Here is a 26,157-nt window from a genome sequence, read left to right on the forward strand (position 1 = left end):
AAGGTAAAGGACTGTAGAAGGATGAATCTGGTAGGAGAGGAGAGTGGACCATGGGAAAAAAGGGTAGAAGGAGAGGCTCCAGAGGGAGCTATAGACAGCTAAAGAGAAGAGGTAAGAGGCCAGAGTGGGGAATAAAAGAGGAGTGAAGGGGGAGGGAAAAATTACTGGAGGGGAGAAATTACCACCCTACTTGATTTATCACTTACAATTCTGTTGAGCAACTGCACAGATGATATTATATTCCAGATGAGCAAGAATTTCCTACAAGTCTACATTGGCAGGCAGAAATTCATTTTAATGGAATTACATTTAAAATAGGTAATACTGCTTGCACCATTAAGGAAATATTTCAAACAATTCACTATCAGAGATTGCACAATTAAAAATTTCTCATCTCATTTTTCAGCTTACATTCAGCTACATTGATTTAGCAGAATGCCTGATAAGAAGAACTACATTAGGAATAAGTTAATTTGTATCAACTAGAGTGAATTGTACTTAACTAATTGTATCATCAGAACTGATACGCATCAGTTATTTTGCCTGAGCTATGATTGAAAAATGAATTAAGTTTTCTTTATGTATTTCTTTTTAGGCACACCAAGATGAAGACGGCTACCAATATCTACATTTTCAATCTTGCTGCAGCAGATGCTCTAACAACAAGCACAATGCCATTCCAGAGTGCCTACTATTTAATGGGGTCATGGCCATTTGGAGATGTGGTGTGTAAAATAGTAGCCTCCATTGATTATTACAATATGTTCACGAGCATCTTTACATTGACAATGATGAGTATTGATCGTTATATAGCTGTCTGTCATCCAGTGAAGGCATTAGATTTCCGCACTCCTTTGAATGCCAAAGTAGTGAATGTGTTCATCTGGCTTCTTGCCTCGATTATTGGTATTCCTGCCATAGTGTTGGGGGCCACAAAAATAGGAAATGGTGAGTATCAAAGCTACAGTCAGAGCAAATTTCATTTGTACAAATATTAACTATGTCAGCTATTTATTGTAGTAAATTTAATTTTCTCAGGGTTCTTCCAGATTTCTGTTGAGCCTTTGCATTTTAATGAGGTGTAAATCACTGATTTTTGAAACAAATTAAAATCAAGTGTATCAACTTAAATGACATTCACTGTAATTTATGAAATGAAAGAATCTTGTTATATAATGCCATTCAGAATCGAAGACTATTCCAGAGTGTTTTACAGACAACAAAGTACTTTCAAAGTAAGGTCCCAGTTGTGGTGTTAGGAAAAAGGGAGTCAATTTGCAGGTTCCACAAATAGCAGCAAAATGAAGAAGCATTTATTTTGATTAATGATAAACTATAGCCTTATGAATTTTTTGGATAGTGCTGAATGGAACTTTTACATCCACACGAAGAAACAAATCTGTCTTGGCGTATTATCTATAAACATTCAGTTCTGATGCTGCAGCATTCTCCCAGATTGTGTGCTGAGGACTCCAGAATGGGGCTTGCACCTGCAACTTTGTAGCATGGCAGTGCAGCCTCTGTCATCGAGCTAAGTCCAGTATCACTCAAAATTTACCTGAGAAAATCACCATTATGAAATCCCAGAAACTTGAGCAGAAATGGGCAAATGTTGAAGCAAAGCCCATCCCCAAGTGGATGTAAAAGTAACCACAGTCTGATTTTGAAGAAGAGTGAAGCGGTGCTACCCAGTGTCATCACCAAATATTATTTCTCAATTAACATAGCAAAAGCATAATTTTATTATTATTTCATTGTGTTTTGTGGAAACTTGGCTTCACTTGAATTAGCTGCGGCATTTCTGATTCAGTTCATGCTTTGGGATGAACCATGATCATGAAAGGTCCTACAAAAGTGTTTTTTTTTTAAGCACAGACTCAAGTAATTGAACTTTTGTTTCAGGCCTTTGAATTGCAATTAAACTCCAATTGAAGAGAGGAGATTTTTTTTCATTATACTGTTTAGATGTGCTCTGAAGAATGATAAGCAGAGATTTATTCACGGTTACTATTTAATGCAGTTTTATTACCTAGGGTTTCATCATATTATTTGCAATTTTCTGCAGAGAGGCCATTGTTGCCTTGAACTTTCCAGTCCTGATGAAGGGCCTTGAGCTGAAATGAAAACTGTTTATTCATTTCCATGTCTGACCTGCTAAGTCCCTCAAACATTTTCTGTGTGTTGCTATGTACTTTCAGCGTCTGCAGCATCTCTTGTGTTGATGTAGTTATTTTTTATGTGTCAAGGCACAAAATTAGATTATATCTGGAGTAGATTGTGCTCATGATTGTTAATGGTGAACTCAATACTTCTGTGCCTCAGCCATATTCATATAACTGACTCCAGCTAGTGTCAAGTATTATGAATTCACTGGTCATATGTTTCTGCTTGCACTGAAATAAATTGGAGTTCAATGCCTCACATGGAACTGCTGCAATAAAATGAAGAGCTTATTGAACTGGTTTGTTGCTTTTCGCAGTAATTAAAGGGACATCTGACACAGAAGACTGATTGGACAAGTACCTTCCAAAATCTCTAGAATGTATTTATACCAATAGAAGATTTTTCCTCTAGTGACTAACTGGTGAGAAATTCATTACATGGGAACCTGTGTGGCAACACGGCTGCATTACCAGAGGAATTGATAGGCCATGACTTCTCAGGTGGTTTGGATTCCTTGATGCAGGAAGTGAAAGCATGACCATTGTCGAAGATCTGACTTACAAACATTATTTGCAGTCCCCTACATTCAGCTTGGACCTCTAAGATGAATAATGTACTCACAGGCCTAGATAGTCCAGGATACACCCATTAACAATCATGAGCATCATCTACTCCAGATATAACCTAATTTTGCACCCTTGGCATATGAAAACATATTGAACTACATGATTCAATTTCTAGGTAACCATAGCCTCTCCACAGTAAACTACAAATAATGTGATGAAACCCTGGTTAATGAAACTGCATTCAATTGTAACTGGGAATGAATCTCTGCTTATTATTCTTCCATCATCATGGAAATATATGGGATTCTGTGGAAAGGCGACACTCTTGTCAGCTATACTCTTGAAGCATTCAAGCTCTCTACTTTGAGATCAAATTCAACTTGCTCACCAATAGGATCTTTCAAAACATTCAAGACATCTCTATCATGAAGTTTAATTTGCCAGCATCAGATGCATTGCATTTACATAGAAATGATTTCCTCTTCTGAGGAACAGATGGCATCTCAGCCCACTAGTGCAGTGCCAGCCATTGACACAACTCATGATTAGAGGGGTAGACAGAAATACCTAGATGACTTTTTTCTTAGCAGGACTGGATTCCACTCCTTTAATGTGCTGTGGATTGTGAGATGAATTTCTGCATTTTGAATGCTTTGGTTCTGGCAAGCACACGTGACAATGATTCCCTTATTCTGAGGGAGACCAGACTAGTTATCATTGCCAATGGCTGCCATCGCCCAGAGGGATAGATCCTGGGGGAAAAGGCTTCAGCTATAATTTCTTGAGTACTCGTACAAGTCCCCAACTGCAGAGGTTTATCAGGTACAATACCTGTACCAGGACTGCTGTGTCAAACACCATTGACACCCGAAGATGAAGCTTCGTTGCTTGCGTGGCTTCATCATATTCTGTACAGTCTTGCAAATGGATGACAGAAGCTGACGTCTGAGGAGGAACAACAGGAAGACCCAGAGCCTGAGAGTCATTAGACAGAGCCAGAGAAATATCAGGATCAAGAGAAAGACAAGGACCACTGGGAAATGGGTGAGCTTGCTTCTCTACTCAGCAGTCACAGCTTCATTTTGCAGCTATGCAGGGGAGGGTACCATTCATATCACAGGCTCCAAAGGACTCCCCAGTAGAGAAACACCTCTCCAGAAACCTACAAAATCATAATATCACCAATGGACTACAAGTGACTTTCCCTGTACTCTAAATATTCCAACCACTCCAATCAACAAAACGCGAGTGATGTATAAAGTCCATCATAATTGTTTTGCATTCCATTTGAATGGAGTGTATGTCTAAGTGAATGAATCCCTATTTTAATTACTGAACTGCCTTGCTACAATATCGCTCTATTCTCTGATGAGTGGCTCTTCACTGAAGGAACCCAGATCTCATCATAAACAAATCAGTTTCTAGTGACAATCTCTGCACTGAAGGAGTAGACACTGATGTGCAGATCACCTTGATACTTCCTTCTGAACTACTCCATTCTGTGGGATTCCTATTGCTGGAGGAGAAAACAGTGGCTGCCATCAGTCAGGATTTTCTAGAGGTTCTGGGCTGGTATCTGGAACTTCTGGAATGGTGCATAAAGCCCTCCTCCTAACCTGCCTCCTATTGATCAAGGTTAACAGTGAATGTAAGAGATGGCGTCTTTTGTGTAAAAATAGCTTCTGGAAAATAAAATCCGTTAGTCAAATCTTACTTTTCATTTTCCTCTGCATATTTTCCACTTAAATTTATTTTACCTCTAACTTTCCCAAATTCTGGTGGAAGGTCATGGACCAGAAGCAATAACTCTGTCTTAGCATCCACAGATACTGCTGATCCTTAGTGCATTTCTAGGATTTTCTGTTTTATAACCTTTTCTCTTTAGTTCTATCCAGTCATTCATGAGAGCTCCAGAAGGGTGCAAAATATGGGCAAAGATGCATGGTCATGCTTGGATTTGAATGTAAAGATAAGATTTTAAATTTAAGGTGTATCTGGACCAGCTACAAGGAACACTTTGGCAGCAGATTTTTCACAGAGTCAAGCTTCTTAAGAGATAAAGGTAACCAGAGAAAATTTGAAGTATTGATGTCCAGAGGCTACAAAATGTGAATGAAACTTTCAGAATGAAGCAGGGCAATAAGAGATTCAAAGGATTCGAAGTAGATTTATTATCAAAGTACGTATGCAGTATACAACCCTGCAATTCTCCTTCCCCACAGCTAGACAATGAAATCCATTCAAGGAAAAGCATCAACCCCCCCCACACACAAAAAACAAATTGCACAAAGAGCAACAAGAAAGAATGAGCAAAAAAACACAGAATATAAAACACAAAATCAAAAGAGTTCATTTACAATTCAGCTCAGGGTCCGTTAGCCGCAGCACCTCCCCTCTGTATGCTGACTCGTCGTTCTTGCTGATGAGACCCACCACGGTCGTATCATCGGCGAACTTGATGATGTGGTTCAAGCTGTGTGTTGCAGCACAGTCGTGGGTCAGCAGAGTGAACAGCAGCGGACTGAGCACACAGCCCTCGGGGGCTCCTGTGCTCAGTGTTTGGTATTGGAGATGCTGCTTCCAATTCAGACTGACTGAGGTTTCCCAGTCAGGAAGTCTAGGATCCAGTTGCAGAGGGAGGTGTTCAGGCCCAGTAGGCTCAGCTTTCCAATCAGTTTCTGAGGAATGATTGTGTTGAATGCTGAACTGAAGTCGAGGAACAGCATTCGAACGTCGGTGTCTTTTTTGTCCAGGTGGGTTAGGGCCAGGTGGAGAGTGATGGCGATGTCTGTTGAACGGTTGGGACGGTACGTGAACTGCAGGCGGTCCAGTGAGGCGGGCAGCAGGGTCCTGATGTGCTTCATGACAAGCCTCTCGAAACTCTTCATGATGACGTGTTTCTTGGTGTTCACCTGGCGGAGAATTTCACCTGATCCCTCAACACCAACTCCATAGCCAAGAAAGCCCAGCAGCGTCTCTACTTTCTGCGAAGGCTGAGAAAAGTCCATCTCCCACCCCCCATCCTCACCATATTCTACAGAGGATGTATTGAGAGCATCCTGAGCAGCTGCATCACTGCCTGGTTCGGAAATTGCACCATCTTGGATCGCAAGACCCTGCAGCGGATAGTGAGGCCAGCTGAGAAGATCATCAGGGTCTCTCTTCCCATCGTTACAGACACTTACACCACAAACTGCATCTGCAAAGCAAACAGCATTATGAAGGACCCCACACACCCCTCATACAAACTCTTCTCCTTCCTGCCATCTGGCATAAGGCACTGAAGCATCCGGGCTCTCACGACCAGCCTATGTAACAGTTTCTTCCCCCAAGCCATCAGACTCCTCAATACCCAGAGCCTGGACTGACACCAACCTACTGCCCTCTACTGTGCCTATTGTCTTGTTTATTATTTATTGTCATCATCATAGTCATAGTCATATTCATACTTTATTGATCCCGGGGGATATTGGTTTTCGTTACAGTTGCACCATAAATAATAAATAGCAACAGAACTATAAATAGTTAAATAGCAATATGTAAATTATGCCAGTAAATTATGAAATAAGTCCAGGACCAGCCTATTGGCACAGGGTGTCTGACCCTCCAAGGGAGGAGTTGTAAAGTTTGATGGCCACAGGCAGGAATGACTTCCTATGACGCTCTGTGCTGCACCTTGGAGAAATGAGTCTCTGGCTGAATGTACTCCTGTGCCCACCCAATACATTATGTAGTGGATGGGAGACATTGACCAAGATAGCATACAACTTAGACAGCATCCTCTTTTCAGACACCACCGTGAGAGAGTCCAGTTCCATCCCCACAACATCTCTGGCCTTACGAATAAGTTTGTTGATTCTGTTGGTGTCTGCTACCCTCAGCCTGCTGCCCCAGCACACAACAGCAAACATGATAGCACTGGCCACCACAGGCTCGCAGAACATCCTCAGCATCGTCTGGCAGATGTTAAAGGACCTCAGTCTCCTCAGGAAATAGAGACGGCTCTGGCCCTTCTTGTAGACAGCCTCAGTGTTCTTTGGCCAGTCCAGTTTATTGTCAATTTGTATCCCCAGGTATTTGTAATCCTCCACCATGTCCACACTGACCCCCTGGATGGAAACAGGAGTCACTGATACCTTAGCTCTCTTCAGATCTACCACCAGCCCTTAGTCTTTTTCACATTAGCTGCAGATAATTCTGCTCACACCATGTGACAAAGTTATGGTAAATCCTGCACTGTTTTGTGCACTTTATGCAGTCCTGGGTAGTCTGTAGTCTAGTGTTGTTTTACGTAGTTCAGTGTAGTTTTTGTATTGTCTCATGTAGCACCATGGTCCTGAAAAACGTCTCATTTTTACTGTGTACTGTACCAGCAGTTATGGTCGAAATGTCAATAAAAAGTGACTTGCCTTGACTATCAGAGGAATAGACATTTGGCTATAGCTCGTGCGCTTTCATCCTCATGATACTCTGCAATAAGCAGCATCTTTCCCTACCAGAAAGTTTTGAACTACCTTTTTATCCCTTTAGATTGAGTTAACTTTTTAAAACTGATTTTCTTTAAAATTAATCCATTACTTTCAAGTATTAATAATATACACTTAATTTCAACTGGTGTGACATGTATAAATGAGTTAAACATTTTTTTTATTTGTCTGTGATTGTGTTTGGTTATGGATTGTTAATGTTAATCGATAAGACTTGCTTTGCTGGATACAATTTAAATCTGTGCTTTGTGATATTGCTGTAGGAACAATTAAAGGTTTTTAAAAAATTGCTTTCTGTTTAGATCCTTGAACACCAGTCGTGTTCTTTTGGGAACTCGTGTACATGCATCATCTTTTACAATGTTTTAAAAATTACTACAGAAAACCTTTTCCTCAATTTTGCTCATTTTAATGGAAGTCTAAATTATAAGCAAAATCTGAAAAGCTGTACTTTATCTGTGTTAGTGAAGAGAGTAAAACATACTCCTAGTTCTCCTGCCGGTATAATAGGAAAATAAGGGTTAAATTAATTACACGGATAGGTAAACAATAAATGAATGACTATTTTAATTTTTGATACATCTCTGAAGAGAGCAGAGTGAGAACATAAACAGGTACACTTGGATACCTTTAACTTTTAGTTGCTGCCCTTTTTGTATCAGTAAATCCTAGTCTTTCATTGGTACAAAGAGCTGAAACATGAGAATTTGAAATTGCATCATTAATAAGCAGAGCAACTTGGCATATGCCGTTTGCAATTTCTCAATAAATGTCGCTTAATCTATTTGAAGAAATGAAGCTGCGAGATGAAAATCAAAATCATTGCTATAATTTGCTTTTATATAAAATCTGATATAATGTTTCCGAAGATAATTTTACAAATGTTTCCATAATGCATCTATCTCCAAAACTACATCAAAATTGCACTTAAGTAAATAATTTGCATTCCAATTAGCCTCTAAATTGAAATCAGTGAATCGTGGCACCAAAAGCTAAAGGCTGAGCAGTACTATTGTGATAATAATAAACAGTCACTAAAATTACCAGCTGTGAAGCCACAGTTATGCACGAATTCCCATTAAGTTCACAATAATTCAGACTTTGTTTTTATTTGAAGTATTCTATTAAAATTAGCAACAAAACTTAAAGTGCTTGCTGAAGTTAATATACTTTCCTCTTGCTCGATAGATATCAATTTCCTAGCGTGTCCCAATTTTTAAAAATTAGAACAAGATTAATTGGGCCATTAGTTAAATGTACTTTGCTTTTAGTTCAGTTTTACTGACTAATTTCCTGCTTTGTTTGTTTGTACTGGAGTGAAGAACTCAGAGCTCTTTCCCCACTCCAACTGCAAGCGGTTAGATGTTTTTTCTTTTTATTTTATATAGCGATACAGAACAGTAACAGGCCCTGACAGTCTAATGAACTCATGCTACTCAATTATACCCATGTGACTAATTAACCTACTAACCTGTTTCACTTTGGAATGTGGGAACACCCAGAGGAAAGTAACTTGCCCAAGAAGTGACTTGGATCCACTCCAATTTGCCCATCAGCACAATAGGTCCACAGTGAATGCCACTTCATTGGCTCTTCACTCAACCCTGGAACATCTGAACAGCAAAGATGCATACATCAGGATGATCTTTGCTTCAAGACCTTGGCCTTAATACCTCCTTGTGCAACAAGATCCTTGATTTCCTCACTTGCAGATCCCAGTCAGTTTGGATTGGCAACAATATTCTCTCCACAATTTCCATCAGCACAGGTGCACCACAAGGGCGAACATTTAGTCCACTGCTCGACTCGCATTATACTTATGACCACGAGGCGAAGCTCAGCTCCAAAACCACAGCTAAGTTTGCTAATGATGTCACTGTCGATGGCCAAATCACAGGTGGTGACAAATCAGAATATAGGAGGAGACTGAAAATCTGGCTGAGTGGTGCCAGAACAGCAATCTCTCATCTAATGTCAGCAAGACCAAGGAGCTAATTATTAACTTCAAGAGGAGGAAACCAGAGGACCATGAGCCAGTCCTCATCGGAGGGTCAGCAACTTAAAGTTCCTCGGTGCTGTCATTTCAGAGGATCTATCTTGGGTCCAGCACGTAAGCGCAATTAGGAAGAAGGCACGGCAGCACCTCTACTTTCTTATGAGCTTGCAAAGACTTGGCATGTCATCTAAAACTCTGACAAATTTCTATAAATATCTGGTGGAGAGTTTATTGACTGCTTGCATTACGGTCTCGTATGGAAACACCAAAGCCTTTGAATGGAAGATCTGACAAGAAGGAGTGGATCCAGCCCAGTCCATCATGGGTAAAGTCCTCCCGCCATGAGGATACCTACACAAAGCACTGTCGCAGGAAAGCAGCATACATCATCAGGGACCCCCACTATCCAGAACCGTGGTCATGCACTTTGGTAGAAAGAATAAAAGCATAGACTATTTTCTAAACAGGGAAGAAATTCAAAAATCCAAGATGCAAAGGGGCTCCTCATGCAGGATCTCCTAAATGTTAATTTGTAGTCTGAATTACTAGTGAGGAAGGCAAATGCAATGTACTTCAATAGGTTCATTTCAAGAAGACTAGAATATAAAAGAAAGGATATAATGTTCAGGCCTTATAAGGCACTGCTGAGGCTCCACTTGGAATATTGTGATCAGTTTTAAGACCATAAGATATAGAAGCAGAAATTAGGCCATTTGGGCCCCTTATTTAAGAAGGGATGTGCTGACATTGGAAAGGGTTCTGAGGAGGTTCCAGGTATGAAAGGGTTATTATATGAGCAGTGATTGAAGGCTCTGGGCCTGTACGCCCTGGAATTTAGAAGAATGAGGGTGGATCTCATTGAAACCTATTGAATGCTGAAAGGCCGAGATAGAGTGGATGTGAAGAAGATGTTTCTTTTGGTGGGGGAGCCTAGGACCAGAGGGCAGAGTCTCAGAATAGAGGGATGCTCACTTAGAATAGAGATGAGGAGGAATTTCTTCAGCCAGAGATTGGTGAAGCTATGGAATTTGTTGCAACAAGTGTCTGTGGAGGTCTTGTCTCTGGGTGTGTTTAAGGCGGTGGTTGATAGGTTCTTGATTAGTCAGGGTGGAAAGGGTTATAGGGAGGAGGCAGGAGAGTGGGGTTGAGAGGGAAATGGATCAGCCATGATGAAATGGTGGAGCAGACTCAATGGGCTGAATGGCCTAAATCTGCTTCTATGTCTAATGGTCTTAAGATAATTCAGTTTCTTAGATGTACTGTGTATGGGAGCAAGAAAACAGATCTCAGGGTTGTATATGGTGACATACTGTTTATGTACTTCGATAATAAATTTACTTTGTACTCACACAGTCACAAGGATGAGGTACAAATTCCTGACAGGAAGCAGAGGGAATTGAAGCTGGGTCACTGGCGCTGTAACAATGTTATGCTAATCACTACACTACTGTGCCACCCAAAACCATATATCGATATAATGGTTAGAAGTAATAGTTTTGTATCTGATAAAAATGGATTTCATCATAACCATAGCCTATTGTTTCTCTTATTCAACAGATACCATTGAATGTGCATTGCAGTTCCCACATCCTTACAATTACTGGGACACAGTGCTGAAAATCTCTGTGTTCATCTTTGCCTTTGTTATTCCCATTCTTATCATCTCTGTATGCTACAGTTTGATGATCTTGCGTCTAAAGAGTGTGAGACTGCTCTCAGGTTCCAGAGAGAAAGACAGAAACTTACGACGAATCACACGAATGGTCCTCATTGTTGTTGCAGTTTTTATCATCTGTTGGACTCCCATTCACATTTTTGTGTTGGTTGAGCTTATGGTAAAGGTGCCAAACACCTCGGCAGTATCTGCTGGCTATTATTTCTCAGTTGCTCTCGGATACACCAACAGCAGCCTTAACCCTATTCTCTATGCTTTCCTTGATGAAAATTTTAAAAGATGTTTCAAAGATTTTTGTTGCTCCTCAGGGCTGAAGTTGGAGTTGCAGACGAGCAACAGGGTAAAGACTGCCGCGCAGAATGCTGCAGTGTTTCACCATAGCACAGCGAATACCAACCAGGAGGTATGACTAGGAGTGGAGATGTCATCTTTCTCACAAGAAGTGAGAGATGACTTCCAAAGTGTAGCACTGACTCAAATTACTTCTGTGGTTTAGTTCTTGTCGTGGAGAGCAAGGTTCCTCTTGTGAGACAATTTAGAACTAGAGGTCACTAATTAAAAATGAAGGGTCACTTGTTAAAGGCAGATGAAGGGATTCTTTTTTTTCTAAGAGACTTTGGAACTCTCTTGCTCAAAAGCCAACAGAAATAGAATTTATGAAAATTTTCAAAGTAGAGGTATGTGGATTTCACTGAAGAAAGGGAGATTGGAATTCTGAGTTGAGAATATAATCCGATCAACTATGTACTTATTAAATTGTAGAGTAGATATGAGGACCTTTCCAGCACTCTTAAATAAGAGATTAAAACATCCGTTTGCACAGGAGACTAAGTTTTTTTTCATGTTCTTACCTTCAGCACAAAATTGCACATGATTGCTGTTTTATCATCTAGGCAGTATTCCAGAAGGGGTCTGCATTTAATATTTCCATTTGGTGGGAAATGGAGCATCACATTAGTTTGTCAGGCACATCACAGCAACTGCAGCAATGGATATATTTGGAATGTTTGTGTGATCCAGGGTATTATTTCGAGAGATGCTTGCCATATATTTGCAAAAAAAAAAAAAAAAAAATCCAAGTGGAATTATTGTAATGGGGTGAGTCTTGTTAGATCAAGGCTATTGCCACCAATTTCTGTCCAAGCTTTTCCCACACCTACTTACCTGCCGCATGTGAGGGGCCTATTGTATTGGCCCAAGACATCGCAGATCCAGTGACATGGTTTTTGATTTCCCAGTAGTGTGATGAGAATATTCTTCTCCCAAATTGCCCTTGATAGAGATGAAAGTAACATAGTTTTCTTAATTGGTATGGTCAATATTGATAATTTTACTAAATTAAGCGATTTCTACAGACTATGTTGGTTATTTTCTTGCTGGTACACTGGACTGGCTCTCAATTTTGTCTCGGGCCCTTGAAAGCATTGCTATCCGGCAAAGTCCTGCCTGAGGCTTTGTAGATGTTAACCTCACCTAAAAACATACAATTAAAAACAATCATCTGTTTTACCATTTAACCACACCTTTGTAATCTGCATTAAAATCAACGAAATGTCAGCTCAGGCAAGCAATACAAATTCTTAGAACTGCAATAAGATTCAGCTTTGACGCTGGTCTCTAATGTGTGGAAGGTCAAACTGTACAGATGGACGTGGCACATCTCTTCCTCAGTATATCTGTGTGTGACAAGATTGCGCAGATGTCTTTGCCTGGCCAGTTAAATGTGTTGGCGATTCTATTCAGAGCCGCCGATAATTGCCAGCAAGATGTAGCCCTTTTGCAAATCTTAAGTGCAAATCCTCAACCAGGTTAAAAGGAGCTATCAAGTGTCAATCTTATAAAGAAGTATATACCAAAACATGTGTGGCTATCTCTAGGGCAATGCAGATAAATTGAATATAAAATATGAAGTACATATGACAAATAAAAATGTAGATTTTCACTTACCAAGTTAACTGTGTAAAAAGAATGCATTCAGGATTTTAAGAGTGCTAGTAAGATTCTCAGCTGCAGTGTAGATGTAGCACAGCATTTACTGAACATATGGCTCAAAGATAGTGCAAATGCTTCCGCACATTCATGAATAGAGATTCAAATAACGTATTGGGGTTTTTTTCTCCAAAGAAAAGTAAGTCTGGATCAGCAAAACAAATGATAGTTTTTCTCAAATAACGTGTAATGGTACAGCTTGAACAAAATAGACATTAAATTCATCATGAGCCATTTTGCTAAGCCCGGATGGAAATCAAAATTTTCCATCCACAATGTATAATTGAATCTTTGTTTCATTGGTTAAGTATCAGTCTCTATTACAACTTTATGTCTTTAATTTTATTCCAAATGTAATCAAATGTAATTTCAAAGCTGAAAATAAGCTTAGCAAAATTTCAAGTGTTTTGTCTTTCCTGTTACTGTAGCATATTCGTGTCCTCACTTAATTAAAGAGTAACATCATCAATTTTTGCTGTACAATGTGACTGAAAATACTGATGTAGTGCTCAGAATTATGAGTGTGTTTTATGTAAAGCCCCCCAATTTTATTTTTCTTGCTGTTGCAAATACTTGGCTATTTTTGATGTAAGGAAATATTTAAAGGTTCTTTGAAGTTGTATTCTAAATTATGTGTTGTTCTGACTTAAAAAAATTGTGAAATTGTAAGTAAATAAAAATGAGACTTCAATGTAATAGTTGCTTCTTCCCGTAATATATAATTTTGAAGCAGCATTAGATAAAAAAAAGGGAAAAAATGCAAGAAGCACCTGAATACTTGCGATTTAAATGGTTTCCAAAAATTATGGTTCTCAATGGAATTTGAAAAAAGGAAGGTAATCATATATTGCTTCTTATGTTCTTTGTAAACACTCACAGAACTGAGGGATTACTTGAGGAAAGGCAAATATTCTGTTTGTTTTTCCTTTCAGTGAATTAACCAGCCTTGTTTGCTGCCCAGTTTTCTTCCTTGTGCAAGCGCAACATAATGCTGACTCAGTCTTTATAATTACAAGGAGGTATTAATAGATCAAGTGAATGGTGCGAACTGTAGCAAATGGAATTCAGTGTCTTCATGAGTCAGATCATTGGTTTTATGACTGGAAAAGGTAATAACAATTATTTCTAAATAACGAAAAGCTGGAAATAGCAACTGATCGATGAATGCCTCATGGGCTGATGCAGAAAACAGAGGAAAGCTGAATTGTTTAGTTATTTTGAGATCTAGCATGGAACAGGCCCCTCCGACCCAATGAGCCACTCCACTGAGCTGTTTAACTCTAGGCTACGCAGAATAATCAATAAACTTACTAACCGGTACTCCTTTGGACTGTGGAATGAAATTGGAGAACCCGGAGGAAACCCATGTGCCCACAGGGAGAACATACAAGCTCCTTCCAGATGACACCCAAATTTAACTCTGAACTCTGGAATGCCCAAGTTAGAAGAGTGTTACACTAAACGCTACACTACTGTGGTGCCCAAATCTATCTTTATCTTTTCTGTCTAGATTACTAGAATGCAGAAAGGTGCTGGAGAAGTTAGGCAGAAGCTATAAAACACCCTTGTTAGACTACTCTAGTTGTATACTGTTAGCATTGTCTTTATTGAATTCCAGAATTAATTCTAAAGTAAATTATTTAGAATGCACCAAATAGATGCAGCTGAGTACATGATCCACCTTGGCTTCTTTCTAAGACTTCTACTACCACAGAAGCCAGTCTCCAGCCAAATTGATTCACTGCACATGATGTGAAGAAGTAGTTGAGCGTCCTGGATGCAGCAAAGTCCATAGGATTGGATGTCTCAGCTACAATACCGAAGGTTTGTGCTCCAGAATTAACTGTGCCAATTGCCAGAATATTACAGTGAAGTTACAGCATTGGCATTTACTTAACTTTATGGAAGATTGTCCAGAAATATCCTGTTCACAAGCAAAAGGTCAAATTCAAGTAGGTTACTACACCAAAGGCCCAAGACCTTATCAACCTTCTTTCAATCATCTGCAAAATGACAGAATGTGTAGCTACACATAAGAACAAACACAATAAAATAATAATGTATCGACATGAAATCCTTCAGGCCTGCCCCGTTATTGAATATGATCTTGACCAATTTGCCCCAGGTCTAAAATACTCCATTGTGTCAATTTCACATGGCCTTAAATTCTCCAATCATTCAGGAAATGTGTCTAAGCTGCCTTTAAGTTCACTCTGGAGTATAGTAATTCCAGAGACTCGCTACATTTGCTGGAGAGTGGTGTTGAAATGGCCTGGTAAAACTGAAGTCATTAATGGAAAAAACTCTGAAGTCACTAATGGAACAAACTCTCCAATAGGTGGTGTTGTATCTAGCACGAAAGAAGGTGGTAAAGGTTGTCAGAGATCACTCATCCCAGCTTCATGAATTCTCAGGACAATGTCTGACCCAGTTACAAATCGTCAGCAAATGGAGCTATCCACACAACAAGTCCAGGCGTGGGCTGATGAGTGAGAAGTAACAGTCAGGCCACAAAAGTGCTGGGGAATTGCTATCTCCAACAACAGAAAATCCGATTACCTGCCTTTGATATTCTAGAACATTACTATCACCGAGTTTCCCCCACTATCAATATCCAGTGGGTCTCCATTGACCAAAAAACTCATTTCGACCAAATTTGTTGACTTACTTGCTGCAAGAGCAGGTCAAAGGCATAGTATCCTGCAGCAAATGACTTACTTTCTGACACCCAAGATCTAAATTAGGAGCATAGTGGAACAGAACACTTTCCACTTGTCTGGATGAGCACAAAAGCTTGGCAAAGCAGCACAATTGATTGGCACCCGATGAGCCATCCAATGCAAGCATTTACCTTACGGAGGATAGACAATGGTTACAGTGCAGGTCACTTACAAGATCCACTGTAATTTCTCCCCTCGATCCATTTCCTTTGCTTTCATGATTGACAAGGGCAGCAAGCACATAAGATTCAGACTCAGAATCAGGTTTAATATTATTGATTCATCTTCAGGATCCCATCCAAGTGATTCACCATTCTGACTTGGAAATACATCATTTGTTCTTCATTATGGGACTCCCTAGCCAAGAGAACCTTTACCAGAAAGATGGCCATTCATGAGGTAGTTCAAACATTTATGTTTTCAGGAGAAATTAAGAGTGGAAAAAAAACTGATATTATCAGCATTCCCAATTTCTGAAAATAAATGTAAAATGGTAATTTAGAAAGTTTTGATGTAGGTTTTGGAAGACTAATTAGTCTATATTTCACTACCAGAATGGGGGTGGCAATAAAATTGAATTTATTAAAAGTTATTTCAATGAGCAAATGTTTGTGTGATTCTTAATCTTACAAAGCAGAAAAATCTCCAATTTAATTTTTGAGAAAGCTTGACATTTGTGCCAAATTAACTGAATTTATCAATGACTTTATTGGTAGCAGCCCTCCTGCCAACTCTGAAGAGTTAGATTAGACCAGCCTTTCTCAACCTTCTTGCCCTGGAGGAATCCTTAAAATGATTTTCAGGCCTCAAGGAACCCCTGCGTAAAAATTATTATATCTACAGCTCACATACATTTGTGTGATCAGTAAGTTGTGGCTATGATAATCTGAAAATAATTGTGCTCTTTTGAATAGAGAATGAATTTTTAGCCAACCTCTCTTTTGAAAAAACAGGTAGTTAAGCTTAGCTTACTTTTCTTGAAATTAGTATCTTTCTTTCTGTTAAATAACTGGCGAAAACCAAAATGGAATTTAATTTTTCTAAAGGTATGTTCAGTAGATTTAATTTAAATAAAGGCTGTAAATTGATTTTAATTAATGCTATTTACAACATAAAATTTTATTGACAACATTGAATAGTAAAGTTACTAAAATCTATAAGCTAAAGCGATATGAATAAAAATATAGCCTAAGACATAATTTTATACAAGACCTTGAAAAAAACATTCTCTTACTAATTGACATGATCAGGCTCCAATGTAGGCCTAGGATATGAAACCTGTGCTTGATTTCTGCTGCACAAGTATTCATTTCTGGGTTGAACTTAGGTAAGCACACACGGATTTCACCTTCAACTGAAATGAGATGATTTCTCACCTTGTTTTTGATGCTTCTTAAAACAGAAAAAAGCTTTCTCACACATGTAAGAAGTTGAAAACCTCAGCAGAACGTTCATTGCTTTCCTATGAATGGCAGGATACACTTCTTTCACAAAAATCCAGGAGTGGGTCAGTAAATCTCATCTTGAGTGCATGATCAGACTGCAGTCACAAAATTCATCCTTGTTTCTCAAAGTCAAGATCTCAGGCTGAGTAGAAGATTTAGTGAAAGGATCCCTCACCCAGTCATACACTTGTGTTGAAAGCAAGGAAAAATACTGTCCAATTTTGTTTTGCAGTTCGTCCATGTGGTTTTCAATAAGTCTCAATACTTTCTGATATCCTTCCTCACTCTCAAGCCTAAGCAGCATTAGAGACATTTCAAAATTTCCTTTTCCAACATGATTTTCCAAAGATTCAGTTTCCTTTTAAATCACAGAATCTTGAAAACATTTTCTCCAGGGCCTTGCAGAGACTTATTCAACTGGTTCATAAGATGAAAAATGGCTGTTAAGTAGGCTAGTTTCTGCAGCCATTCTTCATCTTCAAAGCACTCAGCAAAATCAGGTCTACAATTTTATTGAAAGTGCTCCTGCAATTCACCTTTCAGCTCAAACAACCTGTTGAGAACTCTTCCTCTGCTAAGCCACTGGATTTCTGTTTGCAGCAAGAGATTGATTTGCTCCTTGTCCAGGTTTTTGCATAGTTTTAAAACATTCTTGTGTGAACTGGTCATTGTTTAATAAAGTAGCATCAGCCAGAACTTTTTTCACTTCATCTCCAAGAGTTTTTGACATCAACACCTCTCTGTGAAGACATTTGGAGAGAGAGAATAATTGCTGGAGGAACTCAGCAGTTCAGGCAGCTTATGTGGAGGCAGAGGGATAGTCAACATTTCAGGTGGAGACTCTCTATCAGGTCTGAGAGTGCAGAGAGGAGATTGACAGGATAAAGCGGCAAGAGAAGAAGTGAGCCAGGAGCTGGTAGGAGGAAGGTGGAGCTACATGAGGAAGCAGATGAACTAGAATCAGAATCTGGTTTATTGTTACCGGCATGTGTAGTGAGTTTTGCAAATTTAGCAGCAATGTATGATAATATAGAAAGAAAAAAATAATTAAGTAAATCAATTACAGTAAGTGTATTTATGTACAGTAAGTAGATTAAAAATAGTGCAAAAAGAGATACATTAAATAAAAAGTAAGGTAGTGTGCAAGGGTTCAATGTCCACTCAGGAATCAATGGCAGGGAGTAAGAAACTGTTCCTAAATCATAGAGTGTGTGCCTTCGGACTTGTGTACCTCCTTCCTGTTGGTAACAATGAGAGGAGGGCGTGCTCTGGGTGATGGGGTATTTAATACTGGACGTTACCTTTCAAGGGCACTGCTGTTTGAAGATATCTTGGATATTAAGGAAGCTAGTACCCATGATGGAGCTGACTAATCTTACAACTTTCTGTAGCTCCTTTCAGTTCTGTGCAGTAGTTCTCCCCACCCCCAGTACCAGACAGTGCTGCAGCTTGTCAGACTGCTCTCCACGATACACCTGTAGAAGCTCGCCGAGTGTTTTAAATGACATACCAAATCTCTTCAAACTCCCCATGAAATATAGCCATGGTCTTGCCTTCATTATAGCAACATCGATATGTTGGGAATATATGATGGGAAGGGGTGATGGTGGGCATTTAAGCTAGGTAGGTGGAGGCAACAGAAGGTGATAGGATGGAGACAACAAAGAGCTGTAGACTCTGGAACCTGCTAAGTAAGGAAGGTGACACATAGGCCCAGAAAAGGGAGTGATGATGGGCATGTGGAGCTATGCTGGGGAAGATGTTGGAGACCCAATTAGTTAAACTGTGTGGGTGATAAGTAACTGCAATGAAGTGGAGACTATTGAGGACGAGGGAGGGAAGAACCTGCGTAAGAGGGGATATGATGTTGGAAAGAAGGAGGTAAGGTGAGAGAATCAGAGTGGATCAGAAGGAGGCAGAAAAGAACATGAGGGGAGGGGGAGTGAGTTGCCTGAAATTGGAAAGCTCCATGTTCATTTCGTTATACGTAATTTTCACAATTTCACATAATCAGTCTGGCCTGTGTTACTTTTCTGCTCTTCCTAATCTTCCAGGTTCATTCACCTTCCTTCCAACATCCCATCCCCCAACTCCACTCCTGTTTCACGGTCCTTTCACCCCTTCTGTTTGAAATGCCCAACCGATTACACACTTTATTTCCCCTATCCTATCTGGTACACTCTATTGATGATCCACACACTTAACTCATTGGATTCCCCAGATTATGTCTGGTCCACTGAACTCCTCTGGCAATTTGCTTTTTGCCCCATCTGAGGAAATCATATTTGACTTTGACCTCTCTAATTTACAAAGTTTTTCCAACTCAGGTTTTCCAAGGCTGCCATCGATGAAAAATACAGGATGAAACACAGCAGGCGGTTGCTTGCCATGTCCCATGCTCGATCTGTTCTTTCTATGAAGGTCAAGCCTCACATTGACTGTGAATATCTTCCTCGACATACCTTCCTTGCAGCTGCAGCTTTGGGTCAAAATTTTGCATCATTATTGATCTAAATCTGAAAGGTCGACAACTCCTGTCCCTCCCCAGATGCTCCTCAACCCACTGAGCTCAGCCAGCAATTGGCTTCTTGTGCCAAATGTTCACATCCTAATTGTTCACATTTTCTAAGTTTTCCATGTTTTTCTCTAAAGAGAACAATGGTGTTAACACAATTCCATCAACCTGTAGTAGCTTGCAATATATTATTATTTCTCCCAGCACATCAAATCAAAGACTGAGTGAAGTAGATTTTCCATTCTGGCATGGGTCGGGGTTGTGGTCTGAAATTACATATACATCCCATGTAATGTGAGTCACATTGCCAAAGGAACATCTGAAAACACCATCTGTCAGAATAATGCTTGTTACCTTGCCGAGAACTTCCTGGTAGCCAGATTAGTGGATATTATATACGCAGTAATGTGCTGAAGAAATGGCTGTATGAGAGAAGAGGCTAGCAGCATTTAGGTTAGCAGATAAAACCTGAATATCTTAGGCAGGAGTAGAAGGGGAGTCCACACTCCCTTTCTGCCCAGGCTCTGCATAATAGAATTACAGCAACATCCTGAACCCTATCCCAATATACTTACATGAATGAGGCACACATTCCCCTCACTTCCACCTAAATTACACTGGAAATGGTGTAAGTGTGATGGTAAGGAAGTGCTGAACTGCAAAGAAAGAGAAATGATTGACATTGCCTTTGATTGAATTATGTGTCTTTCTGTTCTGATGATGATTGCTTTGTTACCGACTTGAGATAAAAATATTTTTGTTAGATATAAAACATTGAATGACTGCATGCAAATGATTAAAAATGATTTGAAATATTTTTTCAATCATGTTTATTACCTGAATAGGGTGCTGTGTTATAAATTTGAAAAGTATATTTCAAGGCTGAAATCTAATGGAACCACAAATTGTCATGTTATTTCTGCAAGCAGAAGTATTGTTTTGCTTTTCTTTTGCAATTGGTTTCTATTCTCATAATCTTTTATTTGCCAAAAATCTAGCTGAAGTCACATGGAAAAACATTTCTGGTAGCAGATCATCCTGCCTTAGTTTAAATCAAGCAAACCGTATGTCTGCTAAACACATAAAAGTTGCTGGTGAACGCAGCAGGCCAGGCAGCATCTCTAGGAAGAGGTGCAGTCGACGTTTCAGGCCGAGACCCTTCGTCAGGACTAACTGAAGGAAGAGTGAGTAAGGGATTTGAAAGTTGGAGGGGGAGGGGGAGATCCAAAATGATAGGAGAAGACAGGAGGGGGAGGGATGGAGCCAAGAGCTGGACAGGTGATAGGCAAAAGGGATATGAGAGGATCGTGGGACAGGAGGTCCGGGAAGAAAGACGGGGGGGGACCCAGAGGATGGGCAAGGGGTATATTCAGAGGGACAGAGGGAGAAAAAGGAGAGTGAGAGAAAGAGTGTGTGTATAAAAATAAGTAACAGATGGGGTACGGGGGGGGGCATTAGCGGAAGTTAGAGAAGTCGATGTTCATGCCATCAGGTTGGAGGCTACCCAGACGGAATATAAGGTGTTAATGGGATGTGGAATTAAAATGAAAAAAAGCCAGAGAAAGCAGGATCTCCCAGTGGCCACAGCCAGAGAAAGCAGGATCTCCCAGTGGCCACAAACACCTACACTCTGTCCGTCAGAGAAAGCAGGATCTCCCAGTGGCCACAAACACCTACGCTCTGTCCGCCAGAGGAAGCAGGATCTCCCAGTGGCCACACATTTTAATTCCACATCCCATTCCCATTCTGACATGTCTATCCACGGCCTCCTCTACTGTAAAGATGAAGCCACACTCAGGTTGGAGGAACAACACCTTATGTTCCGTCTGGGTAGCCTCCAACCTGATGGCATGAACATCGACTTCTCTAACTTCCGCTAATGCCCCACCTCCCCCTCGTACCCCATCTGTTACTTATTTTTATACACACATTCTTTCTCTCACTCTCCTTTTTCTCCCTCTGTCCCTCTGAATATGCCCATCCTCTGGGTCCCCCCCACCGTCTTTCTTCCCGGACCTCCTGTCCCATGATCCTCTCGTATCCCTTTTGCCTATCACCTGTCCAGCTCTTGGCTCTATCCCTCCCCCTCCTGTCTTCTCCTATCATTTTGGATCTCCCCCTCCCCCCCTAACTTTCAAATCCCTTACTCACTCTTCCTTCAGTTAGTCCTGATGAAGGGTCTCGGCCTGAAACGTCGACTGCACCTCTTCCTAGAGATGCTGCCTGGCCTGCTGTGTTCACCAGCAACTTTTATGTGTGTTGCTTGAATTTCCAGCATCTGCAGAAATCCAGTTGTTTGCGTATGTCTGCTAAAGTTACGTTTAAGGCAAAAAATCAACTTTATTCAAAATAAAATAATAAACTTTTGAGTGAAAGGTTAAATAAAGTCATTGTTAGTTTGGTTTCCAGTCACTGAAGCACAAATCACTCCTCAGAATATTAAATAAATGCAAATATTTCTTTATTCAGGTTCAAACAGATCTGTATGCCCCTACAAGGACAGGAACAGAATGTGTTTCAACATTAATATACATTCTTATATTTAAAATTCATATCACTCCCAATCATTGATTTTCTATTTAATTTAAAAGTGAATTCACATATCTCATGTGTTGAACACCCTGGGCCAAGTAATCAACTATACTTAAAAATATCTTCCATAATTTTATACCTGCTTATATTAAAGAGAAAATTGCAACACCTCAAATGTACAACCTGGACAGGAAAGGAGCTGTACAGCTAATAAAACATTGGTTTTAAATCAGGTGATTGTTTGCTGTTTTCATTTAAAAATTCCAATCAAAATCAGCACATCCTCACCAATACTGTAATACCATAATTCTTTCCACATAATAGTTACTAAGCAACAATAAGTAATGCAACATAAAATTTTGCATTATTGTTAAACTGATGAAGCCCTGTGTAGAATCATAGAAAAGTACAGCACATAAACAAGCCATTCAGCCCATCTAGTCCATGCTGAACCATTTGAACAGTAAACTCCCATCGACCACCACTGGGCTTATAGCCATCCATGCTCCTATAATCCACGTACCTATCCAAACTTGACTTAAAATTTGAAATGGAGCACTCTCTGAGTGAAGAAGTTTCCCCTCTTTTTACATTACATATCAATGATGCGGATGGCAAAATTGATGGCTTTGTTGCTAAGTTTGCAGATGATACAAAGATAGGTGGAGGAGCAGGTAGTTTTCAAGAAGTACAGAAGCTGCAGAAGGCCCTAGATAGATTAGGAGAATGGGCAATGAAGTGAGAGAAGGAATACAGTTTCAGGAAATGTATGGTTATGTACTTCGATAGAAGAAATAAAAACATAGACTATTTTCTAATTGGAGTGAAATTTCAAAAACCTGAGGTGCAAAGGGATTAAGGATTTCTTGTGGAAGATTCCCTAAAGGTTTAAGGTTGAGTCAGTGCTAAGGAAGGCAAATACGATGTTAGCATTCATTTTGGGAGAACCAGGATATAAAAGCAAGGATGTAGTGCTGAGGCTTTAAAAGACAATGCTGAAGCCTCAGTTGGAGTATTGTGAGCAGTTTTGGACCCCTTATCTAAGAAAGGATGTGCTGACGTTCGAGAAGGTTCAAAGGAGGTTTACAAAAAAGATTGAAAGGCTTGGCATATGAGGAATATTTGATGGCTCTGGGCATCTATTCACTGGAATTCAGCAGAGAGGGAGGTGACCTCAGTGAACCCTATCGAATGGTGAAAGGCCCTGTTGGAGTGGATGTGGAGAGGATATTTCCTATGGTGGAAGAGCCTAAGACCAGAGGACACAGCCTCAGAATAGAGCGCTGTTTAAAAGGACACAGATGAGGAGGAATTTCTTGAGCCAGAAGGTGGTGAAACTGTGGAATTTTCTGCCAAAGGCGGCTGTGGAGGACAAGTTATTGGGTAAATTTAGGGCAGAGGTTGATAGAATCTTGACTCTTCAGGGCATGGAGGGATAAAAGGAGAAGGTAGGAAATTGGGACTGAGATGGGAAAGTGGATCAGCCACAATGAAATGGCAGAGTAGATTTGATAGACCAAACATCCTAATTCTGTTCCTATATCTTATGGTCCATGGTCTCATGTTCCCCTTAAATTTTTCACCTTTCACCCTTAACCCATGACTTCTAGTCATGGTCTCACCTAACCTCAGTGGAAAGAGCCTCGTCCACTTACCCTACCTATATCCCAGTAATAATTTTGGATACTTCTATCAAATCTTCCCTCAATCTTCTAAGTTCTAAAGAATACAATCCTAACCTACTCAATCTTTATAATGCAGGCCCTCCAGACTCGGCAACATCTTTGTAAATTTTCTTTCTTGGAGGTAGGTGACCAAAACTGCACACAGTACTTAAGATTAGGCCTTTTACAACTTCAACATAACATCCCATCTCCTGTACATAATCCTTTGATTTATGACGGCCAATGCGCCAAAAACTTTCTTTATGATCCTATCCAATTGTGATGCCTCTTTCAATGAATTATAGATCTGTATTCTCAGATGCCTTTGTTCCACTGCACTCCTCAGTGCCCTACTGTTCACTGTGTAAGACCCACCGAAGTGCAAAACCTCGCACTTGTCTGCATTAAATTTTATCTGTCATTGTTCAGCCCATTTTTCCAGCTGATCCAGATCCTGCTGCAAGCAGTACACCCCTAATCATGGTGTCATCCATAAATCTGCTGATCCTGTTCACCACATTATCATCTGGACTGTTGATATAGATGACAAACAACAACAGACCCTGCAATGATCCCTGCAGCACTCCACTAGCCACAGGCCTCCTGTCAGGGAAGCAACCAACTACTACCACTCTTTGGCTTCTCCCACAAAGCCAGTGTCTAATTCAATTTACTCCGTCATCTTGAATGCTGAGTGACTGAACCTTCTTGACCAACCTCCCATGGAGGACCTTGTCAAACGCCTTGCTAAAGTCCATGTAACAAAAAGGATTTGCGCCATGTTTATTTGAGGCATTAACTTTCGAAAAAAGCTACATTCCAATGGCCACAATTTTAAAAGGAGACATTTCTCTGCAGAACTTATGACAATGCTGTTAGAATGGTGATCAATTGTAATTAATAACACACTGGTTCTTTAAAGAAGCCAACAAGTACAGTATGTCCAGTTCTTTAATTTTGTACATGAGTTACATGTGTCATTGATGATTTGTAAGTATACACAGTATTTATTACTCTTGTAGGTGTTTTAGGATACATGTTTTTTAAACTTAGAAGGTTACATTCAGTGAGACAGGTCTGAAAATTTATTTTCAAGTGCAATGTGTGAAACTGTCAGCTTTTCTGCTTGGGCAGATGTCCAATCTGATGTAGCCACATTCTTGATAGTGTTCAGTTCTATGCTAACTTCTTTGGCTCACGCTATTCCAGACCCCATTTCCCTCATTCTTGGGAATCTTGTCTCTTTTCTTCTTATCAATTGTGTTTCCTTGCTGAATGTTTTCACTTGGGACAATTGATGATCACCTACTCCTATAAAAATTGATGTTTCTCACCTTGACTTCAATAAGGCACTGGAGCAAACCGCACTTTGAAACGTGATCACAGGAATTTCTGTCTATGTTCCTTTATTTCAAAGCTTTCAATATTTGTTTCATCTTACACATATTGGCAACCCAGATAAGATCATGCTGCTCAGTATCATGATTCACATGGTCTTTATTAACCCACTGTCCTTGAGGAACTAACTCACAAAAAATCATAACATTCTGAATCATTGAGTAGGTTGTCTGATTTCATTTATATTGGTTTCTGTCCTCTCTCTTTGACCCCGGGCCTTTCCATTGCTCTCTCTCTCAGCTTTTGACTTTCCTAAAAGTGTGTACCCATTTTGTAACATCTAGCCGAAGAATTTCCTCCTGAAATGCAGACAGTATAATGGTAAATTACTTATTTCGAGATGTATTGAGAATTTGTGATGTGTAACTTAATTATGCAAGCTATAAAGATAAAGATTAGCTTTATTTGTCAACCAGCCATTGAGCATATCTGCATGAAATGTTGCCATAGAAAAGCAGCATCCGTCAACAAAGATCCTCACAATCCAGGCCTTTTTCTTTTCTCGCTGCTGCCATCAGGTAGAAGGTACAGGTGCCTCAGGACTTGCACCACCAGGTTCAAGGACAGTTACTACCTCTCAACCATCAGGCTCTTGAACAAAAGGGGATAACTACACTCATCCTACTTCCTGTGTTCCCACAATCGATGGGCTCAATTTTAGGACTCTTTATCTTGTGATTTCACGCTTGTTATTTGTTATTTATTGCTATTTATTTATATTTGCATTTAAACATACAACCATATAACAATTACAGCACGAAAACAGGCAATCTCGGCCCTTCCAGTCCATGCCGAACTCTTACTCTCACCTAGTCCCATCGACCTGCACTCGGCCCATAACCCTCCATTCCTTTCCTGTCTATATATCTATCCAATTTAACTTTAAATGACAACATCGAACCTGCCTCAATCAATTCTACTGGAAGCTCATTCCACACAGCTACCACTCTCTGAGTAAAGGAGATCCCCCCCCCATGTTACCCCTAAACTTTTGCCCTTTAACTCTC

The 26,157-nt window shown here is 40.0% G+C and overlaps 1 protein-coding gene across 1 annotated transcript; it reads left to right on the forward strand.

Annotated features, from left to right (window-relative positions):
* Positions 1-605: 605 nt before the first annotated feature.
* On the forward strand, positions 606-11,296 carry oprk1 (opioid receptor, kappa 1). Its single transcript, XM_072257980.1, has 2 exons — positions 606-948; positions 10,770-11,296. The coding sequence occupies exons 1-2, from the start codon at positions 606-608 to the stop codon at positions 11,294-11,296; spliced, it is 870 nt and encodes a 289-aa protein (XP_072114081.1).
* Positions 11,297-26,157: the final 14,861 nt, after the last annotated feature.

Source organism: Mobula birostris, chromosome 1, assembly GCF_030028105.1.
Source record: "Mobula birostris isolate sMobBir1 chromosome 1, sMobBir1.hap1, whole genome shotgun sequence".
Taxonomy (NCBI): domain Eukaryota; kingdom Metazoa; phylum Chordata; class Chondrichthyes; order Myliobatiformes; family Myliobatidae; genus Mobula; species Mobula birostris.